General features: G+C 46.4%; 3 protein-coding genes across 3 annotated transcripts in view; all 3 read left to right on the top strand.

Annotated features, from left to right (window-relative positions):
* Positions 1-1,350, top strand: part of LOC308143578 (potassium channel subfamily K member 10-like) — a gene marked incomplete at both ends in the record, with an annotated part of 28,491 nt that extends 27,141 nt beyond the window's left edge. Inside the window, one exon of the mRNA XM_080514440.1 lies at positions 1,039-1,350. Within this exon, the coding sequence (XP_080370566.1) occupies positions 1,039-1,350 (312 nt within the window). The remainder of the gene's footprint in view (positions 1-1,038) is intronic.
* A 6,295-nt stretch (positions 1,351-7,645) lies between these two features.
* On the top strand, positions 7,646-16,324 carry lrfn2b (leucine rich repeat and fibronectin type III domain containing 2b). Its single transcript, XM_080513800.1, has 4 exons — positions 7,646-7,742; positions 8,087-8,174; positions 10,677-12,073; positions 13,895-16,324. Exons 3-4 carry the CDS (start codon positions 10,683-10,685, stop codon positions 14,868-14,870), a joined length of 2,367 nt encoding a protein of 788 aa, XP_080369926.1. The 5' UTR covers positions 7,646-7,742; positions 8,087-8,174; positions 10,677-10,682; the 3' UTR covers positions 14,871-16,324.
* A 4,505-nt stretch (positions 16,325-20,829) lies between these two features.
* Positions 20,830-23,067, top strand: LOC308143648 (ankyrin repeat domain-containing protein 9). Its single transcript, XM_080514530.1, has one exon. The coding sequence runs from the start codon at positions 20,969-20,971 to the stop codon at positions 22,022-22,024; it is 1,056 nt and encodes a 351-aa protein (XP_080370656.1). The 5' UTR covers positions 20,830-20,968; the 3' UTR covers positions 22,025-23,067.
* Positions 23,068-25,567: the final 2,500 nt, after the last annotated feature.

Below are 25,567 nucleotides of genomic sequence, written 5' to 3'. Positions count from 1 at the left end.
GGTTGCAGCAGTGGACAGTTGCAGTGGTAGATGGTTGCAGTGGATGGTTTTAGCAGTGGGTAGTTGCAGTGATGGATGTTTGCAGTGGATAGGTGCAGCAGTGGATAGGTGCAGCAGTGGATAGTCGCAGCAGTGGATAGTCGCAGCAGTGGAGGGTCGCAGCAGTGGATAGGTGCAGCAGTGGATGGGTGCATGGTTGCAGCAGTGGATGGTTGCAACAGTGGATGGTTGCAGGGTTGCAGCAGTGGATGGTTGCAGTGATGGATGTTTGCAGTGGATAGGTGCAGCAGTAGATAGGTGCAGCAGTAGATAAGTGCAGCAGTGGATAGTCGCAGCAGTGGATAGGTGCAGCAGTGGATGGGTGCATGGTTGCAGCAGTGGATGGTTGCAGCAGTGGATGGTTGCAGGGTTGCAGCAGTAGATGGTTGCAGTGATGGATGTTTTCAGGGGATGGTTGCAGCAGTGGATAGTTGCAGTGATGGATGGTTGCAGGGGATGGTTGCAGTGGAATCTCCAGCTGATAACCACCACAGGTTCCAGGTTGGTCTCTGGGCCTTCAGATAAGAACCTGTGTCAGCAGGCGGAGCCTCCAGCAGATCTGGTGCTATAAATAATGTCACATATGTCACCGAGCGCTGGTGTACAGTAATCCACCGCTGAGCTCCAGCACCGGGCTGCAGGAACAGAGACCAGGGCTGAAAGAACAGAGACCAAGGCTGCAGGAACAGAGCCCAGGGCTACAGGAACAGAGACCAGGGCTGCAGGAACAGATACCAGGGCTGAAAGAACAGAGACCAGGACTACACGAACAGAGACCATGGCTACAGGAACAGAGACCAGGGCTACAGGAACAGAGACCAGGGCTGAAAGAACAGAGACCAGGGCTATAGGAACAGAGACCAGGGCTGAAAGAACAGAGACCAGGGCTACAGGAACAGAGACCAGGGCTGAAAGAACAGAGCCCAGGGCTACAGGAACAGACACCAGGGCTATAGGAACAGAGACCAGGGCTGCAGGAACAGATACCAGGGCTGAAAGAACAGAGACCAGGACTACAGGAACAGAGACCATGGCTACAGGAACAGAGCCCACGGCTACAGGAACAGAGACCAGGGCTACAGGAACAGAGACCAGGGCTACAGGAACAGAGACCATGGCTACAGGAACAGAGACCAGGGCTACAGGTACAGAGCCCAGGGCTACAGGAACAGAGACCAGGGCTACAGGAACAGAGACCAGGGCTATAGGAACAGAGCCCAGGGCTACAGGAACAGAGACCAGGGCTACAGGAACAGAGACCAGGGCTACAGGAACAGAGACCAGGGCTACAGGAACAGAGACCAGGACTGAAAGAACAGAGACCAAGGCTGCAGGAACAGAGCCCAGGGCAACAGGAACAGAGACCAGGGCTACAGGAACAGAGACCAGGGCTATAGGAACAGAGACCAGGGCTACAGGAACAGAGACCAGGGCTACAGGAACAGAGCCCAGGGCTACAGGAACAGAGACCAGGGCTACAGGAACAGAGACCAGGGCTACAGGAACAGAGACCAGGACTGAAAGAACAGAGACCATGGCTACAGGAACAGAGACCAGTGCTCAAAGAACAGAGATCAGGGCTGCAGGAACAGAGATCAGGGCTGCAGGAACAGAGATAGGTTGATGTTCAGTTGATGTTTGGGTGATGTTGTGGGGATTTCTTACGTCATGAGGGTCACGTGGTACCATTTATGTAGTGTTTTTGCAGTTTGACTATTGATAAAGAATAATAATTATCAAATATAGATATGAATGATTTCATTCTAAATGTAATCTGATCTGTATCAGATACCTCGGAGCTCCACCTGTTTAACAGGAAATAATAGCCAATTCAGTTATATCAGCCTTATAAGATATGCTAAACAGTTAACTAGGAATGTGAATTAATAGCTAAATTAATTACAATTACCAGAATTAACAGTAAAGCTTGAAGGATTTTGAAGTCCTTGACACAGAAGAGGTCGACATTTCATTCACCTTTGTGCTCATTAATAAAACAACAAGTATGATTCCCAATAAGCCTGAACCCTTTCTTCACCAGCAAACAGAAAATAAAACGATCCCGCATCACTGACCAAGCCAGAAAAATAATTGGCTCAACACAAACTCCACTGTCCCGCCTGTATCAACGCTCTGTGATCAGGGGAGCCATCCTGATCACAGAGGAACTCTCTCATTCACCCTCCTCCCACCCCCTCCATTACTCATTCACCCTCCTCCCATCATCTATCTATCTATCTATCTATCTATCTATCTATCTATCTATCTATCTATCTATCTATCTATCTATCTATCTATCTATCTATCTATCTATCTATCTATCTATCTATCTATCTATCTATCTATCTATCTATCCAGAGTGTACCATGGTACTGGATGTGTGCAGTAGAAGGTTCTGGAGAGTACCAGGGCTGCTGCAGTGGAAACACTTTTTACGTAACAGTTTAGGCGTCGTCACATGAAACATGGTGGTGAAATCGGAGCCCTACTTCCACACACGTTACACCGTTTGCATATTCAATCTGACTGCCGTCGTCAAGAGTGTCACTGATCAGAAAATGAAGGCGTTTTCTGCTGGCGTGCGTCTTCCAGCAGCGCCGACCGGATTCTCTGGTCCCGTGAGGCTCCTCGTCAACTGTGAGGTGTGGCGGGATCGGCTGTGTTTCACAACAATGTGATGTCACTTCCTGTCAGTGCCCATGAGTGGCGCATGGTGAACCGGACTCAGGCCTGCACAAAGGCGCGGTTCCACGGCACTTTCTGTCGTGGGGCGGGACGGGTTTTTGCGTGGTCCGACTTCAAAGTTGTTCCGCTACCCCTCCGTGGCGGTACCTAGCACGGTGGAATGGGTCTGTGAGGAAGGGCGAAGGTGCCGCCATAAACCTTAAAACCGTAAACCCTCCGTTGTTGTTTAGATGCACCGCTTTGCGCTCAATGGTTAATTTGTTTAACTGGGTTCATTGAAACGTTGGCGTGTGACACAACATCGAGGTCTTTTAACAAGGTCGTTAAAATACCGTGGTGTTGTGTCGCTCCTCTCAGGAACAGGAGGAGGAGATTCAGCTGCTATTCACAATGATTCGTTCACAACCTCGCCTACATTTTTACCGTACTTCCTGTTGTGGGACCAGAGACAGAGTTGGGTGCCGTAACCGCCCGCTCTGCCTTGCTCCGCCATGTACTGTGCGGTGGAACAGATGTTTTATCGTTTCTAATGGAGGCCGTTATTCCATGCTGTCGCTTCTGCTGCAGCTCCTCCTTCAGTGATGCATAGAGTTCGTTTCATCTCCACATAACACCCATGACAGTATATACACAGTATATATATCTATAAGACATAACACAACAATATAATACCAGGACAGGAGCGGCTGCAGCCTTCTGCTCCGCCAGTAAGTAGAGCAGGCTGGACTTATAATGTTTTTCACTTTCATCTGGGGAACTGAGCCACTCCAACAAATGAGCTTTGTTGCTCTACATCTGTGAGCTGGAAGAGAAACTGAGTGAATCTAAAAATAACTTGCTGTCTCGTGGCAGCTCGGCAAGCGGCACAGCGCTGCTCCCGTCGGTAAATAATTGAACGGGTGATGTGCAGACGTTGTGAAGGAGTGCATCGGAGCGACTGCGCCGACAATGGCCCCGGTGACATTTACCTCAGCGTCTGTATGAGAGAATGGCCTCTTCCAGCGAAGGGCACCTTGGAATCGACGTCCTTCTGGCCCGCACTCCGCTGTGAGGACAGTCTGTCAGCACGGAGCTTATAGAAAAGTTAATCCCTCCCCCCCGTGCTGGGTTAGGATTACATCCCAGGAGTTAGTGCTTCTGTGTCTGGGATCTGATATAATGTGGAGGCACATTGTGAGGCAGCAGGAATCTGCAGGGATTCACCCTCGGGCTCATTGTGCAGCGTTACTACTGCTGTTAATGCTCCTCTTTCAGGACTTATGCATCAGGACTACCGATACCCGTCAGCAGAAAGACGTGTTCATCTGGATCGGGGCTCTTATTGTGTCACATCAGAAACTAAACATCGTGGAAGTGCTTAGTTTTCACCCATGATTCCAGAATCATTTCTTCTTGTGATCCCACTTCCTGTACAAACTGTGAGGAACCTTTCTGGAATAGACACGGTTTTACTGTACTGGACCCTGTAGCGCCTGCTAAGAACTCTCATAACGATCTTGTCTGTAGATTAATGAAGCCAAATGTAGCTTCAGAAGAAGCTTCCAGAAAATGGAGCGTCTGTGGAAAGCTACTAAACCAGAAGTGAAAGGGATCCAGCTTAAAAAAATTATTCGGCACTGTAGAGATTTCTTACCTCATAAGGATCACTGGGTAGTATTTATGTAATGCAGTCCACCCACGGGGTACCATCTGTGTTGCATTTGGCAGTTTGACTATTGATAATGATTAATAATGATTGAAGATAGTTATTAATTATGTTATTGAAAATGTAATCTGATCTGTATTAGATACCTCGGTGCTCCCCCTGTCTTAACAGGAAATAATAGCCAATTCAGTTATATCAGCCTCATATGATATACTAAACAGTTAATCAGGAATTTTAATTAGTGCCTGAATTAATTACAATTACCAGAATTAACAGTAAAGCTTGAAGGATTTTGGAGTTCTTGACACAGAAGAGGTCGACATTTCATTCACCCTTGCTCATTAATAAAACAGCAAGTATGATTCCAAAAATTATATTTATTTACAAGGAAAACAAATAAAACACTGACTCTAACTACCTATATACAGCTGTGTGTGTGTGTGTGTGTGTGTGTGTGTGTGTGTGTGTGTGTGTGTGTGTGTGTGTGTGTGTGTGTGTGTGTGTGTGTGTGTGTGTGTGTGTCTGTGTGTGTGTGTGTGTGTGTGTGTGCGTGTGTGGGGAGAGAGAGAGAGGTGGAGGGAGTGTGTGTAATGGAACTACAAAACAAGATGGCGGATCACAAGAAACTACATTCAAATGGGGGTTATCAGAGAGCAGGAAGTCTGTCCTGGGTCTCGACCATGTGCTGGAGAACAATGGAACATCCTGTGTGTCTCTGCTGGAAGACCATTTCTAGAGTGAGTTGATGTGAATGAGACTTGTTTTGTAAAACGTTGGTTTACAGGTTGATAACTACTCCTAATATCATTATCAAAAGAACGCAATCACTGTAACAGAATCAACACATCTTCATAAAAGTTAAACAGTTCTATCATAGCATCAGGTTTAACTAATCTAATGTAATGCCCAGTTGTTGTTACCACTTCCTTGGTGTCTTGAAGAAGGAGGTCAGTAGTTGTCATGGCTGGAGGGAAGCTGCTGACTCCTGTAGCAGTTAGCACTTCCAGCTAACTGTGGTTGGCTGCGTCTGCAGCCATACGACGTTGACGATGTCTGTGGAGCTTTTCCTGGTTGATTGGAGATCAGATGCTGGGTGCTGGTCTCTGCATTGGAGGAAAGCTCTGACCCTCATTTTCGGTCAGGAGAGGAGTTTAGGAGTTGAGGCCTTTGGATGCAGGCCTCTGGTGTTAGCTGTATGCTAACGCTGGGTGAGCGGTTTCCAGCAACTTGCCTCCTCCATTGACGAACAGGAGCAAAAGCTTTTTAGACAATCTCTCCAAATGCTTTTGATGAAGGTTGGAGGATTTGAAGGTATGAAATCCTGAGAGCCTCAACCAATCGGTGACTAGCTGAGAGCATGGGGGGGAAGTCAGTCTCCTCTAAGCAGAAAGGGGGGAGGGTACACATACGTGGGTCTGCAGTGGCAACAGGACCCCCCACTGGGTGTGAAGCTCAGGCAGACTCCTGAGTCAAACTGCACATGTCATGACTGTGTATCATCACCAGTGATGCCGGAAACATGTCAATTAGTAACGCTTTACTCTCACATGACTCAGTAATCAGTAATCTAACAAGTTACTATTTCCAAACCAGTATTTATATTAAAGTTATTTATCAAATTCACTGTGCATTAATATTGCAGCATCCAGTAGGACGAGTTTCTTGTCTGTAAAGACTTAAACAGAAATGGCTGCTCCTCTGTCCTCCTCCAAACTGGGACACATATACACACACAGTGCATGCAGTCACCTGACCCGCCCCCTTCTCCGCTCTCAGCCAATCACAGGCCAACCTGCTCTAACCTTGCGTTCAGGTGACACAAAAGATTTGGAGCCAACCATTGTCATCAATAAACCTTAACATTGCAATAAACCCCCACCCTTTTTAAAAAAATCAATCAATCAATCAATCAATCAATCAATCAATCAACCAATCAATCAATCAAAGAGTTGATTTGTCCAGGAGTAGGGCAAATAAAGTCAGATAGAGCAGGAAGTGCAAATTAATAAATACATAGTGCAACAACAGACTACAGCTACAGCCCTGGGTAAATAAATACCAGAAATGGTAAAAATGTGATAATAAAACCATGAATCAGATTAAATACAACAAAGAATGAAGGTCAAAGGTTAAATATCTATCAGCAGGTGCAGGAGGCAGGAGTCAGCAGTTTGTGGCAAAACTGGTTTTAATTTTTATGTTCAGACGATGGAAGGTGGTGTCGGCCGCTCCTAGAAGTAACTAAAAAGTCATTTGTAATCTGACTTAGTTACTTTTTAAAACAGGTAATCTGTGAAGTAACCAAGTTAGTTTTTTAAAGGAGTAACTAGTAATCAGTAATCATATTGGTTTTTTAAAGTAACTGTGGCAACACTGATCATGACAAAGGAAGTACCTCTGGTACTCTGCTCGTAAAACTCCACTGGCTCCGCCCCCAGACACTCCACTGCTGGTGAACCAGTGAACTCTACTGGTGGTGAACCAGTGAACTCTACTGCTGGTGAAGCAGTGAACTCAGATTGAAAGCAGAAGAACTTCTTGGATCTATTTCAATCAGGTTTTGAAAAAAAAAAAAAGCTCTGCTCTTATTCAGCTCTCAGAAAAGTTTCGATTGATGAGATGATGCTGCAGACTCTTTGATCTGAGTTCATCCTGTGGCCCTCAATATATTGATCAACAGGCTTTGATCTGAGTTGAGGTTTCCAGGTCGTCCTTCGACGGGTTTCTGACTATATAAAAGAAAAACCTTTCAATGTTGCTATTAGAACATAGTGTGTATGTCCAGCCTGTCCTGTGGAGTTGTTCATGTCTCTGTGGAGTTGCTCGTGTCCCTGTGGAGTTGCTCATGTCGCTGTGGAGTTGCTCATGTCGCTGTGGAGTTGCTCGTGTCTCTGTGGAGTTGCTCATGGCTATGTGATATGAGTGGCAGTGAACAGGAGAGATGTTACTCATCTTGGTCCATTAAGGTGTTTGCAATAGAAATACTGACATCATAAAGTTGTGAGTTTGAAGCTTTTGGCTCCTTCTGAAAGACACTTCAGGCTCTGCAGCATCTTGGAGTTGAAGGAGAAGCTGCCCACCGTTACACCTGCAATATTTGGTTTATCTGTACAATAGCGTTCTTGAGTCAATAAGTTTATATCTGTACAATTCCAACAATAACTATGTTCCATCTTACCTGTGAAAAGTGATCCCCGAGCTCTGCTTTCTACAGTCCGTCGATTTGTCCATAAATACTGCTCTGGTGTCTTGATTCTCTGCTGCTCTTTTACTCAGCAGAAAGATTGCATCATCGTAAACACAAGGACCTCCCCACACGACTGGGAGAAGATCAGCATCAGTGTGTGACTGGAAACATGTTGTCGCTCTCCAAGTTAAGATTGTTAATGGACACTGATCCAGTCTCACTAATATGTGATGTCAGAGCTGTTGAGAACTGATTCAAAGCTGCACATTCTGTTACATAGATTAGCATCGCAAACTCTGAAAAGTGAGAAACCCTCCGTGTTCTATTGGATCCAGCATGTGTCTTCATCTGATCTGTGATTGTTTGATCTGATCGTCTGATCAGTGATCGTCTGAGCAGATCATCTGATCATCGTCTGATCTGTGATCATTTGATCTGATCGTTTGATCTGTGATCGTCTGATTTGTGATCGTCTTATCTGTGATCGTCTGCTCTGGTCTGATCTGTGATCGTCACTCTGTTCTCTCCAGGTCGTCTCTTCCTGTCAGCGGTGGAGTAACGAACCAACAGCGGTAATAACGGACAGCAACTCAATGGCAGAGAGACGGTGTAGTGCAGGTACACACACACACACACACACACACACACACACACACACACACACACACACACACACACACACACACACACACACACACACACACACACACACTACAAAACCAGACCATCTCCTCTTATTTCCTCTCACTTCAAACTACAGTTTATCAAATCTTTCTAGATTCTATGATATCAAAGATGGCGTGGCGGCAGCTCCAGCCAGAATATCAACATTTGATCAATTCAGGGAGAAAAAACTCCAGACTTTCTCAAAGAAAGAGTCTCGAAGCCACGGGAAAAGTCTAGAATGTAGTGAAACTGATAGCTGAGGGTTTTTCCAGTGAGAATCCAGATGTGGAGAGATCCAGTGGACAAACAGGATCTTGTGACATGAAGCCTCCGGAATCTTCTGGAGTGTTTGTGACCCTGAGATGTCAACAAACCGGGGATGTCCCGCCAAAATAAAATGATGGAACTACCAGTTAGTATGAGTGTGATGAGGAATTTCCTTCAGAAAGGTTTTTGTGACGTATTAGAGACAGACGTCTATACTGGATCTAGGCAAGGCAAGGCAAGGCAAGGCAAATGTATTTATAGAGCACCATTCAAACACAGGGCAATTCACAGTGCTTTACAAAGAAATAAAAGAAAATAAGGAAATACAGAAAAACTTTACAAAGATCAGAAATATATTAATAAAAGAAATACATTAAAGCTTTAAAAGAAATGAAAGAAATACATTAAAACAAATAATGAAGCTTCACCAGGAGCATAAGCCAGAAGACCTTTAACCTTTCTGGGACTCCAGTCAAAGCAGAAGACAGAAGTCTCTGATCCGATTCCTGCGTAAGTACAAGGAAAATAAAACCCCATAAATAATACTTGGAGTTTAGCTTCTTTCATTAAGTACAAAGAGTAAAACTGCCTCAATTCTTTCGTTCGGTACGAAGAGCAAAGCCTGTGTATTAAATACACGAAACCCAAGTATTAATCTACCTTCTCTGGCACGTTTACTATTAAATTATAAATGTCACAAACATGAATATTTAAATTTGTAATACACTCTCTCGCCATAGTCGGTGGTTGTGGTCAGTTCAAGAGATTTAAAAACGGCACACAGATTAGAATAAATTAGGTAAGAGATTGAATAACATAAGTTTAATAAAGTTAGTCAAATGTATTGTTTATAGGAAAGGCTGTACAAATAAGAATGTTTTGAGTCGTGATTTAAAAGAAGTGAGTGTGTCAGCAGTCATCAGGTGTTCAGGAAGTTTGTTCCACAGGTGAGGAGGTAGGAACTAAAAGCTGCTTCACCTTGTTTCTTCTCACTGTAGGAACACAGTGAACCTCTTCCTGAGGACCTCAGAGGTCTGGAGGTTTATATTCTACAAGTCAATCTGAGATTATTTAGGCCCCAGATTAACACATTCAGAGCTTTGGAGACCAGAAGGAAGATTCTGGAGTCAATCCTCTGATACACAGACAGCCAGTGGGGAGGGTGGAGCACGGGGGTAATGTTCTCCACCCTCAGTGTGTTGGTGTAATGTGCTCCGCTGTCAGTGTTTATGTTCTGTGCTCCACCTTCAGTGAGTTGGTGTAATGTGTTCCACCCTCTTTGTGTTGATGTAATGTGCACCACCCTCAGTGTATTGGTGTAATGTGCTCCACCCTCAGTGTGTTGATGTAATGTGCTCCACCTTCAGTGTGTTGGTGTAATGTGCTCCACCTTCAGTGAGTTGGTGTAATGTGCTCCACCCTCTTTGTGTTGGTGTAATGTGCACCACCCTCAGTGTTTTGGTGTAATGTGCTCCACCCTCAGTGTGTTGATGTAATGTGCTCCACCTTCAGTGTGTTGGTGTAATGTGCTCTACCCTCAGTGTTTTGGTGTAATGTGCTCTACCCTCAGTGTTTTGGTGTAATGTGCTCCACCCTCTTTGTGTTGGTGTAATGTGCACCACCCTCAGTGTGTTGGTGTAATGTGATCCACCCTCAGTGAGCTGGTGTAATGTGCTCCACCCTCAGTGTTTTGGTGTACTGTGCTCCACCTTCACTGAGTTGGTGTAATGTGTTCCACCCTCTTTGTGTTGGTGTAATGTGCTCCACCCTCAGTGTGTTGGTGTACTGTGCTCCACCTTCAGTGAGTTGGTGTAATGTGTTCCGCCCTCTTTGTGTTGGTGTAATGTGCACCATCCTCAGTGTGTTGGTGTAATGTGCTCCACCCTCAGTGTGTTGGTGTAATGTGCTTCACCCTTAACCACTCGGTGGTAACAACTAGTCCACAGAGAAGCGTTTTCTCCCCTGAGGCAGATTCTCAGAAGCAGCAGCTCCCAACAGCGACTCCTCAGTTCCTGAGGGCGTCATGAAAAATGTCTGAAGAGATCCCATTTAGCAGCGAAATGCTTTTAGTATTTGAAGGATTCATGTTTACTCCTGTTGTACCCGTATGTCTGCTCAGATTGTCATGTTGATCAGACGTTTGAAGACTTTCCAGCCAATCCGTGTTTGTTTCTCTGTTCCTGGCAGGTTCATATGTATGACCGGACCATGGAGCACCTGATCTGCAGCCTGCTGGTCCTGGGAGCCACGCTGACCACTGCTCATGCCTGCCCCAAGTACTGCGTCTGCCAGAATCTGTCTGAGTCCCTGGGGACGCTGTGTCCCGCCAAAGGCCTTCTGTTTGTGCCTCTGGACATCGACCGCAGCACGGTGGAGCTCCGGCTGGGAGGAAACTATATCCTCCGCATTACGCAACAGGACTTTGCCAACATGACCGACCTGGTAGACCTGACGCTTTCTCGGAACACTATCAGCTACATCCAGCCCTTCTCTTTTGGGGACCTGGAAACGCTGCGCTCACTACACGTGGACAACAACCGCTTGACAGAACTGGGGCCTGATGATTTGCGGGGCTTGGTGAACCTGCAGCACTTGATTGTTAACAACAACCAACTGGGACGAGTCCATGACAAGGCTTTTGAAGACCTCGCTCCTGCCTTGGAGGATTTAGATCTGTCCTACAACAACCTGAGAGCTCTGCCCTGGAACTCTGTCCGACAAATGATTAACCTGCACCAGCTGAGTCTGGACCACAACTTGTTGGACTTTATTCCAGAGGGTACCTTCACGGACCTGGAAAGATTGGCGAGACTGGACTTGACATCAAACCGCTTGCAGAAATTACCCCCAGATCCCATATTTGGCCGAGCGCAGGACTCCATGATCCTGACTACACCCTTTGCTCCACCGCTGTCCCTGAGCCTGGGGGGGAACCCACTGCACTGTAACTGTGAGATGCTGTGGCTCCGTAGGCTGGACCGGGATGACGACCTGGAAACGTGTGCGTCCCCGCCTGGCCTGAAGGGTCGTTACTTTTGGAATATCAAAGAAGAGGAGTTTTTTTGTCAGCCGCCTCTCATCACGCAGCACACCCACAGGATGCTGGTCCTGGAGGGGCAGACAGCCAGTCTGAGGTGCGAGGCCTCTGGAGACCCTTCCCCTACCATCCATTGGATCTCACCTGATGACCGACTACTCGGCAACACTTCCCGAACCGCCATTTACGGCAATGGCACGCTGAGTATCACCATAACTACTTCCAAAGACTACGGTACCTTCACATGTATCGCAGCCAACGTGGCAGGGGAGTCCACCGCCTTGGTGGAGGTGTCCATCGTCCAGCTCCCCCACCTCAGCAACGGCACCGGCCAGCCGGTCCAGCCCAAGTCACAGCTCTCTGACATCACAGGCACCACCAGACTCAGCAAAGGGACTCCCAAGAGCCAACCAGAGAGGGTGGTGTCTGTTTCTGAGGTCACAGCTGTTTCAGCACTCGTCACGTGGACCGTGAGCAAATCAGCACCCACGGTGAAGATGTTCCAGCTGCAGTACAACTGCTCTGATGACCAGGTTCTCATTTACAGGTAAACAGCTACCTTCTGTGAATGTGCACAGTTTCATAGGACTTTTCCCTTTCACAGACGATCAGATTGTAGTTCTGTTGTCATGGAAACATGCACTTTGTTTGAAGGCTGAGTGTAGCTGAGGAAGCTCACATTTTACTAGACAGAAGGAACGACTGGAAGAGTCAAGGAGTTGATGTGGGCTATTAATTACTATATTCCAAAGGTAAACCTGCAACAAGGGAGAAGCAATGTGTAATGTGTTTTGCCGTCACGCTCAGGGACGTCAGACTGTTAAGGCTGTTTTGTGCTTGACACAGGGGCATGACGTGCAGAATCAGCATGAGAGAACATGTGTGCCATTTATACTCAGTGTGGCTCCCAATCCCAAACTGCAGGGGGCAGTGCACCGCAAACACATGACACTTCCACCGCAGTATTAAATTAGTGCCGAAGAAGTAGATTTCCTCTCTTCTACACCAGCAGTTGATCCTACACTGGAGAGCGAGGCATTCAACTATTATTTAGGATTAAAGTTTCTCTCAGTTGAAGTCTGACACTGCAGCAAATCGGCATCTATTAGTCAAATCTTGTGTTTCCAGTGTGGATGCGCAGCTTTATGCTTGTTGTGTCATTATAACCAAGTCTTCTGTCCTCCTCCTCTTATTTTCTGAACGGCTCCGTCCATCTAAGCCGAAACATTTGGAGGTGCAGGGAGCGGTGACGTCTGCGTGAAGAGGGCCACACGGAAGGGCATGACTACTGGAATGGTGTAATTTGTACGCATGGAGGGATGTGGCTACTGAAATTATGTAATTCGTCTGCACAAAACCGTGCGGAGCTCGCAGACGCATCAAGCATAAAACAGCCTTTAGTGGAACATCACAACACTCCGCTTTTTGCTGGGTGACGAGCAAAGCTCAATATGAGAAGTTATAAGAAGTGGAGAAATTTCATGTGAATTCCAAGTTGCTTTAAGTGTGCTGATGAAAAATTGTCACTTGATCGAAGCACCAGTGGGTTCAGTTGCTGCTGTAAAAGTTCCAGCGCTGTGGCACACTTTAATGGTGGTGCAGCCTGGAGTTCAGATTTATTTGTTTGTCAGCTCTTTGTGAGAACTGAGAGACTTTATAGAGTTTGACGAAAATTAAGGCTGACAGATCTGCGAGTGTAAAGCAGCTTCCTGCCACCGGTCTGATGATGCTTCACACCGCTGTGAGCAAAGAACCACAGACTGTCTCCCCACAGTGACCACAGACACAGGTTTCGTCTGGCCTTACCCTCTGTTCTTATGGATTTATATTAATTAGCTCTGATGACAACTTGAAAGGCAGACATGTGATAACACTGGAGAGTATTGTAATAACATTTGGAGTCTTGTGATAAAGGAGATTATTGTGATAGTGTGGAGTACTGTGGCAACGGGGTGGAGTACTGTGATGGCGGAGGCAATTTAACAATTGAATGATTAATCTCTCATATGCCACTCTGAACATGAAGAGTAGAAATCCATGCTGGAGAAAATAAATATTTCTGGCATATTCAAGTGTTCATATCAGTACAGACAGACAGTCTGGCACGGATGGATTGATTGATTGATCGATCAAGTCCACTTGACCAAATTCAATGAGCTTTGAAACATTTATCGAAGAGGAAGTGGTTTTGTTAAGGAGGTTTTCCTTTGTCCACCAGAGTTTTTCCAAACACTTGTGAGCTGGTTTGGATGCAGACATGAGGAATTGTGGGTCGTCGTGTCCTGTGATAAAGTAATGGCTGACTGTCAGCCGCTGCAGCCTTCACGTCATGGTTTTATCATTAATGCCTCTCTGTCTGTTTCACCAGGATGATTCCGGCCTCCAGCAAAACCTTCCTGGTGACCAACCTGGTGTCGGGGTCACGCTATGACCTGTGTGTTCTGGCTGCCTGGGATGACACTGCCACCACGCTCACCGCCACCAATGTGGTGGGCTGCACTCACTTCTTCACCGAGGACGACTACCCCCTCTGTCAGTCGTTGCCCAGCCAGCTGCTGGGGGGCTCCATGATCCTGGTGGTGGGGGGCATCATCGTGGCCACCCTGCTGGTCTTCATCGTCATCCTCATGGTGCGTTACAAAGCTGCAGATGTCGAGTCTCCTGTGGGGAAGTTGATCAACGTCAGCGACACGCACTCTCAAACCAACGGCGGCCGGCTCGGGCAGAACGGGCTCCTCGTGCCTCCGTCTCAGCCTTGGCCTGAGGCCAAGGTCGAGGCCAAGGTGACTCTGCAGGACGAGGTTGTGGAGTTCAAGTGTGGCTCTCTTCAGAGTAGCCTCACGTCCTCGTCCGATTCCTCGGGATCCACGGCAGACGGGGTCTCGTATAGCCCCAACAGCACTCTTGCCAACATTTGGAAGTCGGCTCATTCTAAGAACCGGCCCAACCTGGATCACCTCCTTGGAGCCTTCGCTTCAATGGAGCTCAAGGGGGGTCAGCGCTGCAACGCAATGGCCCCCGGTGGCCCGACAACAGCTGCAGCAGCGTCAGCGAAGCCCCACACGGACAGGCAGCCACTGCTGGGCCGGACGCTGGACTCCGGCCTCAGCCGACTCCTCATGCTGGACTCCAAGCCAAAAAGGAGCCAGTCCTTCGACGTGGGAGTTGTGAGGGGCGCCGGCGCCTCTCAACTTTACAGCAAACCTCGAAGGTTCAGCAGCATCTGGACTAAGAGAAGCCTGTCGGTCAACGGCATGCTGCAGCAGTGTGAGGAGGATGGGGACACTGGTAGCAGCAAGGGGACTCTGGACAGCACTGACTGGGTGGTGGAGAGTACCGTCTAGAGAAGACTCTGGATTGGGCGGTAGTGAGTACCGTCTGGAGAAGACTCTGGACCAGGAGGTGAAGAGTACCGTCTCAAGAAGACTCTGGACTGGGCGGTAGAGAGTACCGTCTAGAGAAGTCTCTGGACTGGGTGGTGGAGAGTACTGTCTGGAGAAATCTCTGGACTGGGTGGTGGAGAGCACCGTCTCGAGAAGACTCTGGACTGGGCTGTGGAGAGTACCGTCTAGAGAAGACTCTGGACAGGGTGGTGGAGAGTACTGTCTGGAGAAATCTCTGGACTGGGTGGTGGAGAGCACCGTCTAGAGAAGTCTCTGGACTGGGCGATGGAGAGTACCGTCTCGAGAAGACTCTGGACAGGGTGGTGGAGAGTACCGTCTCGAGAAGACTCTGGACTGGGTGGTGGAGAGTACCGTCTGGAGAGGACTCTGGACAGGGTGGTGGAGAGTACTGTCTGGAGAAGACTCTGGACAGGGTGGTGGAGAGTACCGTCTGGAGAAGACTCTGGACAGGGTGGTGAAGAGTACTGTCTGGAGAAGACTCTGGACTGGGTGGTGGACAGTACCGTCTGGAGAAGACTCTGGACTGGGTGGTGGAGAGTACTACTACAGGAACTGAAACACTGCCAGCTTTTAAAAGCAGAGTTTTCTGTCCTGCATGACCCCCCCCTCCCCACCACCACCCCCACCCCCACAGTTCCAGGCTAATGTAAAGGGAATGTCTGGATTGGTACCGACCTGCAGTGGAACGGCTGTTTGGTCGGAGGGCCTGAAAACAAAAAGGCTCCGTGTGACAGAAATGAACCCGATATCCATGGAACACTGTTTCATTGTGTAAAATTCAAAGTATGTGATGAAATCAAAGTTTTATACTTTTTATGTTGCTCTTCAGAACACAGTTTATTCATCGCTGGTCGGTGCCTTCATCCCAGACGAGGCAGGACCAGACCTTCACCTGGAACTCCGTCCTGACTTCAGTCACTGACACGCGTCAGCCTGTCCTGACTGAATGGGAATAAACAGATGACACTTCAATCCGTAAAGGTTTAAGGGAAAAGAAAAAAAAGCATTATAACCAGGTTATTTGTGAATATGTTTACTTTCTATACAGATTATATATTTGAGGAGTCACTCAATGATTGTGTGCAAATTGTATCAAATGTTATGTAAATGCATAGATTCTTAAACCCATGGTTGTATTACATTGTCTATAAAATGCCAAATGACAAGAGGAGCTGGTGTGTTGTGTGGGAAAAAAAGGCCTGTTTAGTTTGTGTACATTATATTTGGTAGCTTCAGTAGCATAATATGTGTTTTTTTAAATGAGATTTATTGTTAATTTATTTTAAAGATCCAGTGTTTTGGTGTAGCTCCTAAAGAACAAATGATCATCTAATGCCAGGTTAAGGGAATGATTCTGGTTTAATATCGCAACTCATTTGTTAGAGTAAAGACAAACTGCTCAATAAGTGCTCTTTGGGGAGGCCTCGTCTGAGCTGGCTCCGTTTCTCCACATCTCATTTTAATCCTTCTTCACAAATAACATGAATAAACCAATGCAATCAATACAGAAGTGCCATGCTTACATGCTATGCGTCGTTAAACCCCCCTGGCCTTGTGATATCTTCTCTTGTTGTACCACTTGTGACCACAAGATGGCGTGATGCCTTTGTTCTACCAGCAATAAAAGAAGCAGCTGCTGCTGGTCTTGGAGGAGGATCCTGGCTGGACTGTTGGAGATACAGGACCAGATGTCCGAGCAGCTCGTCCTGCTTCCTGCACTTTGAAACACCACTGCTGGTCACTGCTGGGTCCCTGAAGGCCTCTCTGCTACTGCTGGTTCATGACCTTCCAGCTTCACAGCAGTACTTCTTCATCAGGTGCAAAGTACTTCCTCGTGGCGCTGATTCAGAGCTTCAGGCTGAGCTTCACTGCAGTTGAGAAGACCTGCTGGAAACCTCTTGTTTATGCCTGAGTTTGCTTTGCAGTGATTGGACGGAGGTCTGACTCAACCACATCAAGACGTGACCGTCAGTCATCAGGGCGACAAACGTGAGCAACAGAAGAGATTCAGAAAAGAGAAGTTAAATGATCAAGTCCAGCTGTGGGATGTGCAGCTGCTGCTCCCACACCGTAAAACTGACATCAGATTTTAGGTGTGTATCGCTTGGCGCCGTCGTACAGTCAAATGTCATCTACCCATAGCACACATAGTACATACAGTAGAATTAGATATACTAATTGGGGCCTACCCTTGAACATTTTTGAAAAAATACACCTTAAGTAGGGCATTGTAATGCATTGTGGACGACTATATACTACATTGTGGACGATTAAATACTAAACTGTGGACTACTTAATACTACATTTTGACATGTGATATGTTGTAAGACTAGTTTATTTAGCAACCAAACAGCAAATATGTTGTGGAAGAAACAGACTCGGTAAACATCCTCAGAAGAAGAAGAAAACATTGCTTCTTGGTTTAAAGAGAAATCGTGGCAGATTGAAGCAGTACCACTGTTGTACATTGGGTGGTAGTGTTCAGTCTCCTCAGCAGTTCTTCTTCTTCTTGTTTCTTCTGATTGGTCGGTGCAGTGGTCCAGATTCAGTGTGGCATGTTACTGGTGAAAACCAGCTCATCACGTACAAACTACAAACAGATGAGTTGGACAACCAGCAGACGTTGCATCTTATTCAATTTAATATCTGCGTATCATTAATATACACTAAACTACCACATCACATTCGACCTATAAGTCAAAGGTCCTGCTGACCAGTCATTGATTGTGAAGACTTTGATAAAGCAGCAGATTTCTCCGTAACACTACAGTTGGTCTTAAAGCAAGAAAAGTATCCGAAAATGAATCATACTTCACTTGTAATAAACAAAGCACGGATGATATGAGGCTTCAAATAATCAAGAAAAAAAAAACAAGCTTAAAAGGATGAAATATGTAAACTTGTTCTTGTTTTTATACTTCAGACTCTCCAACTACCTTCATTAGGATTCAACAAATTCCACTCTCCAGTAGAAATCACTGATTCTGTCTTTTTTCCTGGCTCTGAGAGATTCTGGCTTCTTCAGAATTATAATTACCACACTGCCTCTTTAAACCAGCTGGTCAAACCAACGAACTGGTGAACAACTAACCAGTGACTCCAATCGAGTGAGAGTGAGCGACATATGAGAGGGAGAGTGAAAGACGCTGATGTGAGGAGTGATTAGTGAGTGAGGGATGAGTAAATAGTGATTAGTGAGTGTGGGATGAATAAACAGTGATTAGTTAGTGAGAGATGAATAAACAGTGATTAGTGAGTGTGGGATGAATAAACAGTGATTAGTTAGTGAGAGATGAATAAACAGTGATTAGTGAGTGTGGGATGAATAAACAGTGATTAGTTAGTGAGGGATGAATAAACAGTGATTAGTTAGTGTGGGATGAATAAACAGTGATTAGTTAGTGAGGGATGAATAAACAGTGATTAGTTAGTGAGGGATGAATAAACAGTGATTAGTTAGTGAGGGATGAATAAACAGTGATTAGTTAGTGAGGGATGAATAAACAGTGATTAGTGAGTGTGGGATGAATAAACAGTGATTAGTTAGTGAGGGATGAATAAACAGTGATTAGTTAGTGAGGGATGAATAAACTGATTAGTTAGTGAGGGATGAATAAACAGTGGTTATTTAGTGAGGGATGAATAAACAGTGATTAGTTAGTGGGGGATGAATAAACAGTGATTAGTTAGTGAGGGATGAATAAACAGTGATTAGTTAGTGAGGGATGAACAAACAGTGATTAGTTAGTGAGGGATGAACAAACAGTGATTAGTTAGTGAGGGATGAATAAATAGTGATTAGTGAGTGAGGGATGAACAAACAGTGATCAGTGAGTGAGGGATGCACAAACAGTGACGAGTTAGTGAGGGATGAATAAACTGATAAATAAATAACCCTCCAGATATCGGAGAACGATTCAGGATTAAATAAACTTATGCGTATTGTCGGAGAACGATTCAAGATTAACCCTTTTGAAGCGTTCAAAAAACAATTCCCTTTGTTGGCATTAGTGGCTGTAACAGCTGTAAAAATATCAGAAGGATAATTTTTCAACCTTCTTTTGCATAAATCTGACAATAAATATCAGTCCTGATAAAAACTACCTAATATTTTTTTTTTTTTTTTTAATTAATGCATTAAATGCCAATTTAGAAGATGAGTTCTCTGATTTTGGGAGGTGACAAACACAAATATACCTATTTTAAATAGAATCAGAGACAAAAAATGTATTACACATTATCACAGTCTTGGATACTTCAAAATATAGTTATGTAATTGACTTTGACGCATATTTAGTTTTTGTACATCATCAGATTTCAGTATTCATTAACATGTAGTATGTTGTGGTCATAAGATGCCGTAAACAAGTATCATCTAACCACCATGGTGAGTTGAATGGTGGTTGGATGACGATTGGATAATGGTGGGATGGTAATTGAATTCTGGTTGAATGGTGGTTGGATGGTGGTTGGCGGATGGTTGGACAGTGATTGGATGATGGTGGGGTGGTGGTTGGATGACCGTTGGATAATGGTGGTTGGAGTCTGGTTGTGTCGTGGTTGGATTGTGGTGGAATGGCAGATGGATGATGGTTGGATTCTGGTTGGATAGTGATTGGATTCTGGTTGGATGGTGGTTTGATTGTTGGTGGTTGGATAGTGTTTGGACAGTGGTTGGATGGCAAATAAGTGATGGTTGGATTTTGGTTGGATGGTGCTTGACAATGATTGGATGATGGTGGGATGGTGGTCTGATTCTGGCTGAATGGTGGTTGGATTATGTTGGATATTTGATGGGTGGATGGTTTGATTGTGGTTGGATGATTGTTTAATGGTGGTTGGATTCTGGGTGGATGGTGGCTGGTGGTTAGATAGTAGCTGGATAATGGTTGAACAGTGGTTGGTTGGTTGGTTGGTTGGTAGGTTGCTTGGGTGGTGGTTTGAGTCTGGTTTAATGGTGGTTGACTGATTCTAGTTGGATGGTGGTTGGACAATGTTGGATTCTGATTGGATGGTGGTTGAATGATGGTTTGATGGGTTGGATGGGAGTTTGATTCTGGATTGATGGTGGGCTCTGGTTGGATAGTGGTTGGATGGTGGTTGGATTCTGAGTGGATAGTGTTTGGTGCTTTGATTCTGGTTGGATGGTGGCTTGATTCTGGTTTGATGGTGGTCTGTGGTTGGATGGTAGTCGGATGGTGGTTTGATGTTGTATAGTGGTTGAATGATGGTTGGACGGTGGCTTGATGGTGTTTGGATTTTGGGTGGATGGTGGTTGGAATTTGTTTGGATGGTGGGTGGATGGCTGTTGCACGATGGTTTAATGGTTGGATTCTCGTTGAATGGGAGCTGATGGTTCAATTTTGGTTGGATGGTGGTTGGATTCTGGTTAGACTTTGATTGGATTCTGGTTCAACTTTGGTTGGATGGTGGGTGGATTTTGGTTGGATAGTGGTTGGATGATGGTTGGATGGTTGTTGGATAGTGGTTGGATGATGGATAGACTGTAGTTGGAAGATGGTTGGATGATGGTTGGATGATGGTTGGATGGTGGTTGGATGATGTTTGGAAGGTAGTTTGATGGTGGTTGGATGATGGTTGGAAGGTAGTTTGATGGTGGTTGGATGATGGTTAGATGGTTGTTGGATGATGGTTGGATGGTAGTTGGGTGGTGGTTGGATGGTAGTTGGCTGGTGGTTGGATGCTGGTTGGACGCTGGTTGGATGGCTGTTGGATGATGTTGGACGGTAGTTGGATGGTGGTTGGATGATGGTTGGGCGATGATTATATGGCTGTTGGATGGTGTTGGACGATGGTTGGATGGTTGTTGGACGGTAGTTGGATGGTGGTTGGATGGTGATTGGGGGTCGTGTCTGTAGACATTGTATGCTATTGGTGGAACAATGTGAAGGTCAAAAGCGGAGGACTGAGTCTGCGCAGAGAACTGCGCTGTAATCTGTATTTCCCGCAGATGAGTCACGCGCACTGCGCTGCAGAAATGTTCTTGTCAATAAAGTTGCGTGTGCAGCACACTGCACATGCGCGCTGGCGGCACACTGCAGGGACCCGCAGCCCCAGAGCGGCGCAGCGGAGAGCGTTTCCCCGATGACTTTCACCTGCACGCCGGCCTCTTCTCCCGCTCCACCGGCCTCTCGCGTGTCCCTCCGCCGCTGCTCCCGGACCGACTGTCGAGCGATGCCGGCCGCAGCGACACACCGCTGAGGGCCTCAAAGGAGCCGCTCGCCATGGCCTCTGTCACCGGCTGCTCCGCGGCTCGGAGCGCGGACAAGCACCGGTCCTTCTCGCTGCTCTTCTACCGGGCAGTGCGAGACCTGAAGCCGGTGTGGATGCTGGAGGACATGCGGACGATGGAGGTGTTCTACCGGGAGGAGGACGCCACCCTGAAGATGTACAGCCCATCGGAGGCGCTGCTTTACGCCATCGTGCACGACCACCAGGCGTACGCGCAGTTCCTGCTCACCCGCTACCCGGACGAGGCGCTGGCAAAGCCCGGGGAGCGCTTCTGCTGCTGCCCGTCCTCCGCCCCGCACCTGGCCATGGCGGTCCGCTACGACCGGCGCTACATCCTGGGCCTGATCCTGCAGGAGAGCCACCGGGTGCCGGGCGCGCCCCCCGCGGACCGAGCGGGCTGGAGGACGCCGCTGCACCTGGCCTGCGAGCTGTGCCGGCCCGAGTCGGTGCTCATGCTGCTGGGGAACGGAGCGTCTCCCCTGGCCGAGGACCTCGGCGGCCTGACGCCGCTGGACGTGACGTTGGAGAAGCTCCGGGACTCCGGGTCGGCGGCCGGGGCGGAGCGGCGGCAGTGCCTGGACAACCTGCTCCTGTACAGACCCAGGCTGGGCCGCCACATGAGGGCGGCTCTGGACCGGGAGCCGGAGCTCTGGAGCCCACTGCTCGGGGAGGACACGTACGGGTACCTGACCGGGAAGAACCCGCCCCCGCTGCTGCTCCGCGCCATGCAGACCATCCTGCAGCAGCTGCGGCCCTCCGGCTTCCCGGACAGTCTGCACGACCTGCCGATCCCCCCCTCGCTTAAACCCCCGGGGCTGCCCGGCAGGCTGGGGGGGCCGTGACGAAGCCGCTGTGTGTGTGTGTGTGTGTGTGTGTGTGTGTGTGTGTGTGTGTGTGTGTGTGTGTGTGTGTGTGTGTGTGTGTGTGTGTGTGTGTGTGTGTGTGTGTGTGTGTGTGTGTAAGCTGGTGACGTTATAAATCTGCAAAATAATGTAAATTAATCTAATGTAAAGTTATTGAATCCCACTGAGTGAATTAATGGAACAAACAGCCATAATGTGGACGATTTTTAATTCTCAACGGAATCAGTGACGAACTTTTATTCTGAAGTGTTTTCGTTTTAACACGGGAGACAAACTGTCTTAATCCTGGAGACAAGCTGTCTCATGACTAGGGCTGGGCAATATGGCCTCAAATCAATATTGATCAGTTCACCTCGATGACGATGAATGAACGATAACGACTCTACTGCCCTCCTGCACGCAAATAAAAAGTTTGTCCACTAGATGTAGCAGTTATATTGATAGTATAACTATTTATTGCCACTTTAAAGGACTGTAAAACTACACTGTATGAAAATAAATGAAGAAATTACAAATTAAGTACTTAAGTTAAGAGCACAGATGACTTGAAATGAGAAAGACTGAGACCAGATTATACCATGACTTCGTCTGTTTTGCTCCTGAAAACATGGGATTTCTCCACAGCGATATGAAAAAAGACCTTCTAACCTAATTCTCCTGGAAGAACTTACATGTTTTGTGTGTAAAATAACTTTTCACTACATACACTCTAAACCAACCTTTCTTTTAAACACTGGATATACTGACATAGGCAAAATGACATCTGTCATTTTCAGTGTCAGTAAATTTTCAGTTTATTGCCCAGGCCTACTCATGACACTGAAGAAACTGGAGATAAGCTGTCTCATAACACTGGAGACTGGAACTGCGGATGAGCTGTTTTACTTTTGATTTCTATAACGTGACGTATTGATCAGAGGTCAGGACATGATCTCATTGATGGACGGCTGATTGTAAACTCTGGAGGAGTGATTAAAGCGGAAAGTAAAGGTGTGAAGTTTCTGTACAAGCAATCTGCAGGTTGAAACATTAAAATGAAGCTGAACGACTTTTGTTTCATTACGAGTTGAATTTAAGTAATTGTTTTCCTTGGATTCACTCTGTCACAATGATCAGTTTGACAGTCATCATCTCTCCATCCCTCCATCACAGTCACCATTCCTCTACCACAGAGTCATCATCTCTCCATCACAGAGCAGCTTCAAAGATTCCGCTTCCATCAAAAAGACCTGCAAAGAACTGAGGTCTGGAAGACCTGATCCATCAACCTGACTCAGCCAACTGAGACAGGTTGATGGATCAGGTCTTCCAGGGAGGTTCAAGGCCTGGATCTACCAACACTCCATTTGACCCCAGGTGCTCTGGCCTCTGTTGGTGTATACGGTTCCCATTACGACAGTCGAGACCATGGAAAGGCAGAAATTCACTATGTAATGCCCAAATGTTGAAAAATAAGCCCCTTGCCTCATTTATTTATGGTAAAGAGGGAATACATGATTCGGAGTGACTGAGACTTAGATCCTCTCTTTTTGGACCCAGGAGAGTTTAACACATCTGTATTTCACATGCTTTAGTTAGAAAACACCAGCAAACATGATATATATATATATTTTTTTTTTTTTCCCCCTATGGCCACGCCGGAGCTCCATAGAGGCGTAACTCTTCATTACAGTATTGACTTACATCAAAGTTAAGTCCACGGTACTCTATCCTATTGTTGAACTGGCATCATGAACGCAGCGCTGCCAGTGAACGTCATGGTGAGAGGTAACCATCACTAGTTAGCAGAGGTCCGGTGGTGCATCAACTTTAACGTCAAGATGGTTAAAGTGAACCCGGTTTTGAACAAGATAACAGTGCTACAGTGGTCCAAACGGAAGCTCAGAGGGGAAAGAGCCTTTTCCATTGCCGGTCCTAACCTCTGGAATGCCCTCCCCCTCCCTGTTAGACAAGCCCCCTCACTGTCCATGTTTATAACTCTTAAAACCCATTTTTATTCTTTGGCTTTTACCTCAGCGTGAGACTCTGGTCTGGTTTTAGTGCCTTCGTTTTTGTTTTGTTTTTGACATTGTTGTTTTTTATTGTTTTAACCTATTATGTTTTGTTTATTGTTTTAACATCTTTTTGTTTTTATTGTTTTAATGTTTTAATTTTGCGACTTATATTTTTATTTACAATGTACAGCACTTTGTTTCAGCCGCGGCTGCTTAAAAGCGCTTTATAAATAAAGTTGATTGATTGATTGATTGATTGCTGTTAAAGTTAACGGTCGGTTAAATGTGTGTAATGGCTGGTTAAACAATAACCCACTTTAGAACAACCGGGCCCTGGTGGACTGAGATCCATATCAGGAAGGTGCATGCAGATGTGTGTACACACGCTTTTATAAATCCTTTTTATTTTGCCGAATGCCATTTTCACCTTTCGGGTGTGTTACCGGTGCCAGCCGTCGGGGAAGCTGGGCGGTAGCAAGTGGCCCACAGCTAAAATCAGACTGTGTGGCCTGAAGGTGGCCACAGCAATTATCTCATCCTCTCAAACCATGAACTAATAAAATAATAAACAATCATGAATACAGAAACAAATACAGAGTAAAAAGTGGTAGAATAAGATCCAAAAAAAATACTCAAAGTCTTAATTGGCAATACAATAAACCATTACAAGTAAATAGAATATGCATCATTGTATGAAGTAATAAACATAAACTTATACATTAATTTGGTACTATATACGCAGTCAGGCAGGTCTGTCACATAAAAGAGGGAGCACCTCCACATGGCCGCTAAATTCCCAGAGAGAAACTGCATGAACATCAATGACCAGAAGCAGAGGAATGAACCACTTAAATTTACACAGAACACTCTAACACAGTTACGATTTTCTCAAAGCCTTCGATAAAAACATGGAAAACATTTGGAAAGGTTTATTTCTGAAGCTGGGCTGCGTGTTGTCCCGCTATATTCTCCAAGGTGCACTTCGAGCACAATCTACTGGTTGGGATGTATCAACATTAATACCCCAAAATATTAGAAAATAGAAGGGGTGTTTCCTAATATGGCATTCCTCAGTCCAGTGCAGGTGCAGGAACATTTTTAGGAGGAATCCTACAGAAGGTTTTATAGATTCATTAAGGTAAACCTGGACTTTTCGTTCCTCCCTGAACCTTAGCAGAGGTATTGTGAATATACCTCTTTAAATGAACTCTGCAGCCCCGCCCCAGTCCCTTTCACTATAACCCCGCCCATCAGACTGCTGCCCCACCCATCAGACGGAAACCCCAGACTGCAACCCTGCCCCTGACACTATAGCCCCGCCCACCAGACTGCAGCCCCGCCCCGGACACTATAGCCCCGCCCATCCGACTGTAACTCCACCCCTTTCACTATAACCCCGCCCATCAGACTGCAGCCCTACCCCTTAGACTGAACTCTACAGGTCTACCAGCTGCATCTTGAAGAACTATCACTGGAACACAGCATCGCCAATCTAATTTCTGTTGACAAAAGGAATGTGAAAGTTCTT

Source organism: Blennius ocellaris, assembly GCF_963422515.1.
Source record: "Blennius ocellaris genome assembly, chromosome: 18".
NCBI classification, from domain to species: Eukaryota; Metazoa; Chordata; class Actinopteri; order Blenniiformes; family Blenniidae; genus Blennius; species Blennius ocellaris.
The sequence above is the reverse complement of the archived record's forward strand: the minus strand, read 5'-3'. Positions and strand labels throughout refer to the sequence as shown.

Excerpts from the sequence above, each read along its gene's own strand:
- LOC308143648 (XM_080514530.1), top strand. The coding sequence starts at position 20,969 with ATGCGCGCTGGCGGCACACTGCAGGGACCCGCAGCCCCAGAGCGGCGC.
- lrfn2b (XM_080513800.1), top strand. The coding sequence starts at position 10,683 with ATGTATGACCGGACCATGGAGCACCTGATCTGCAGCCTGCTGGTCCTG. Across the intron at positions 12,074-13,894 it reads GACCAGGTTCTCATTTACAG|GATGATTCCGGCCTCCAGCA; the intron begins GTAAACAGCTAC and ends CTGTTTCACCAG.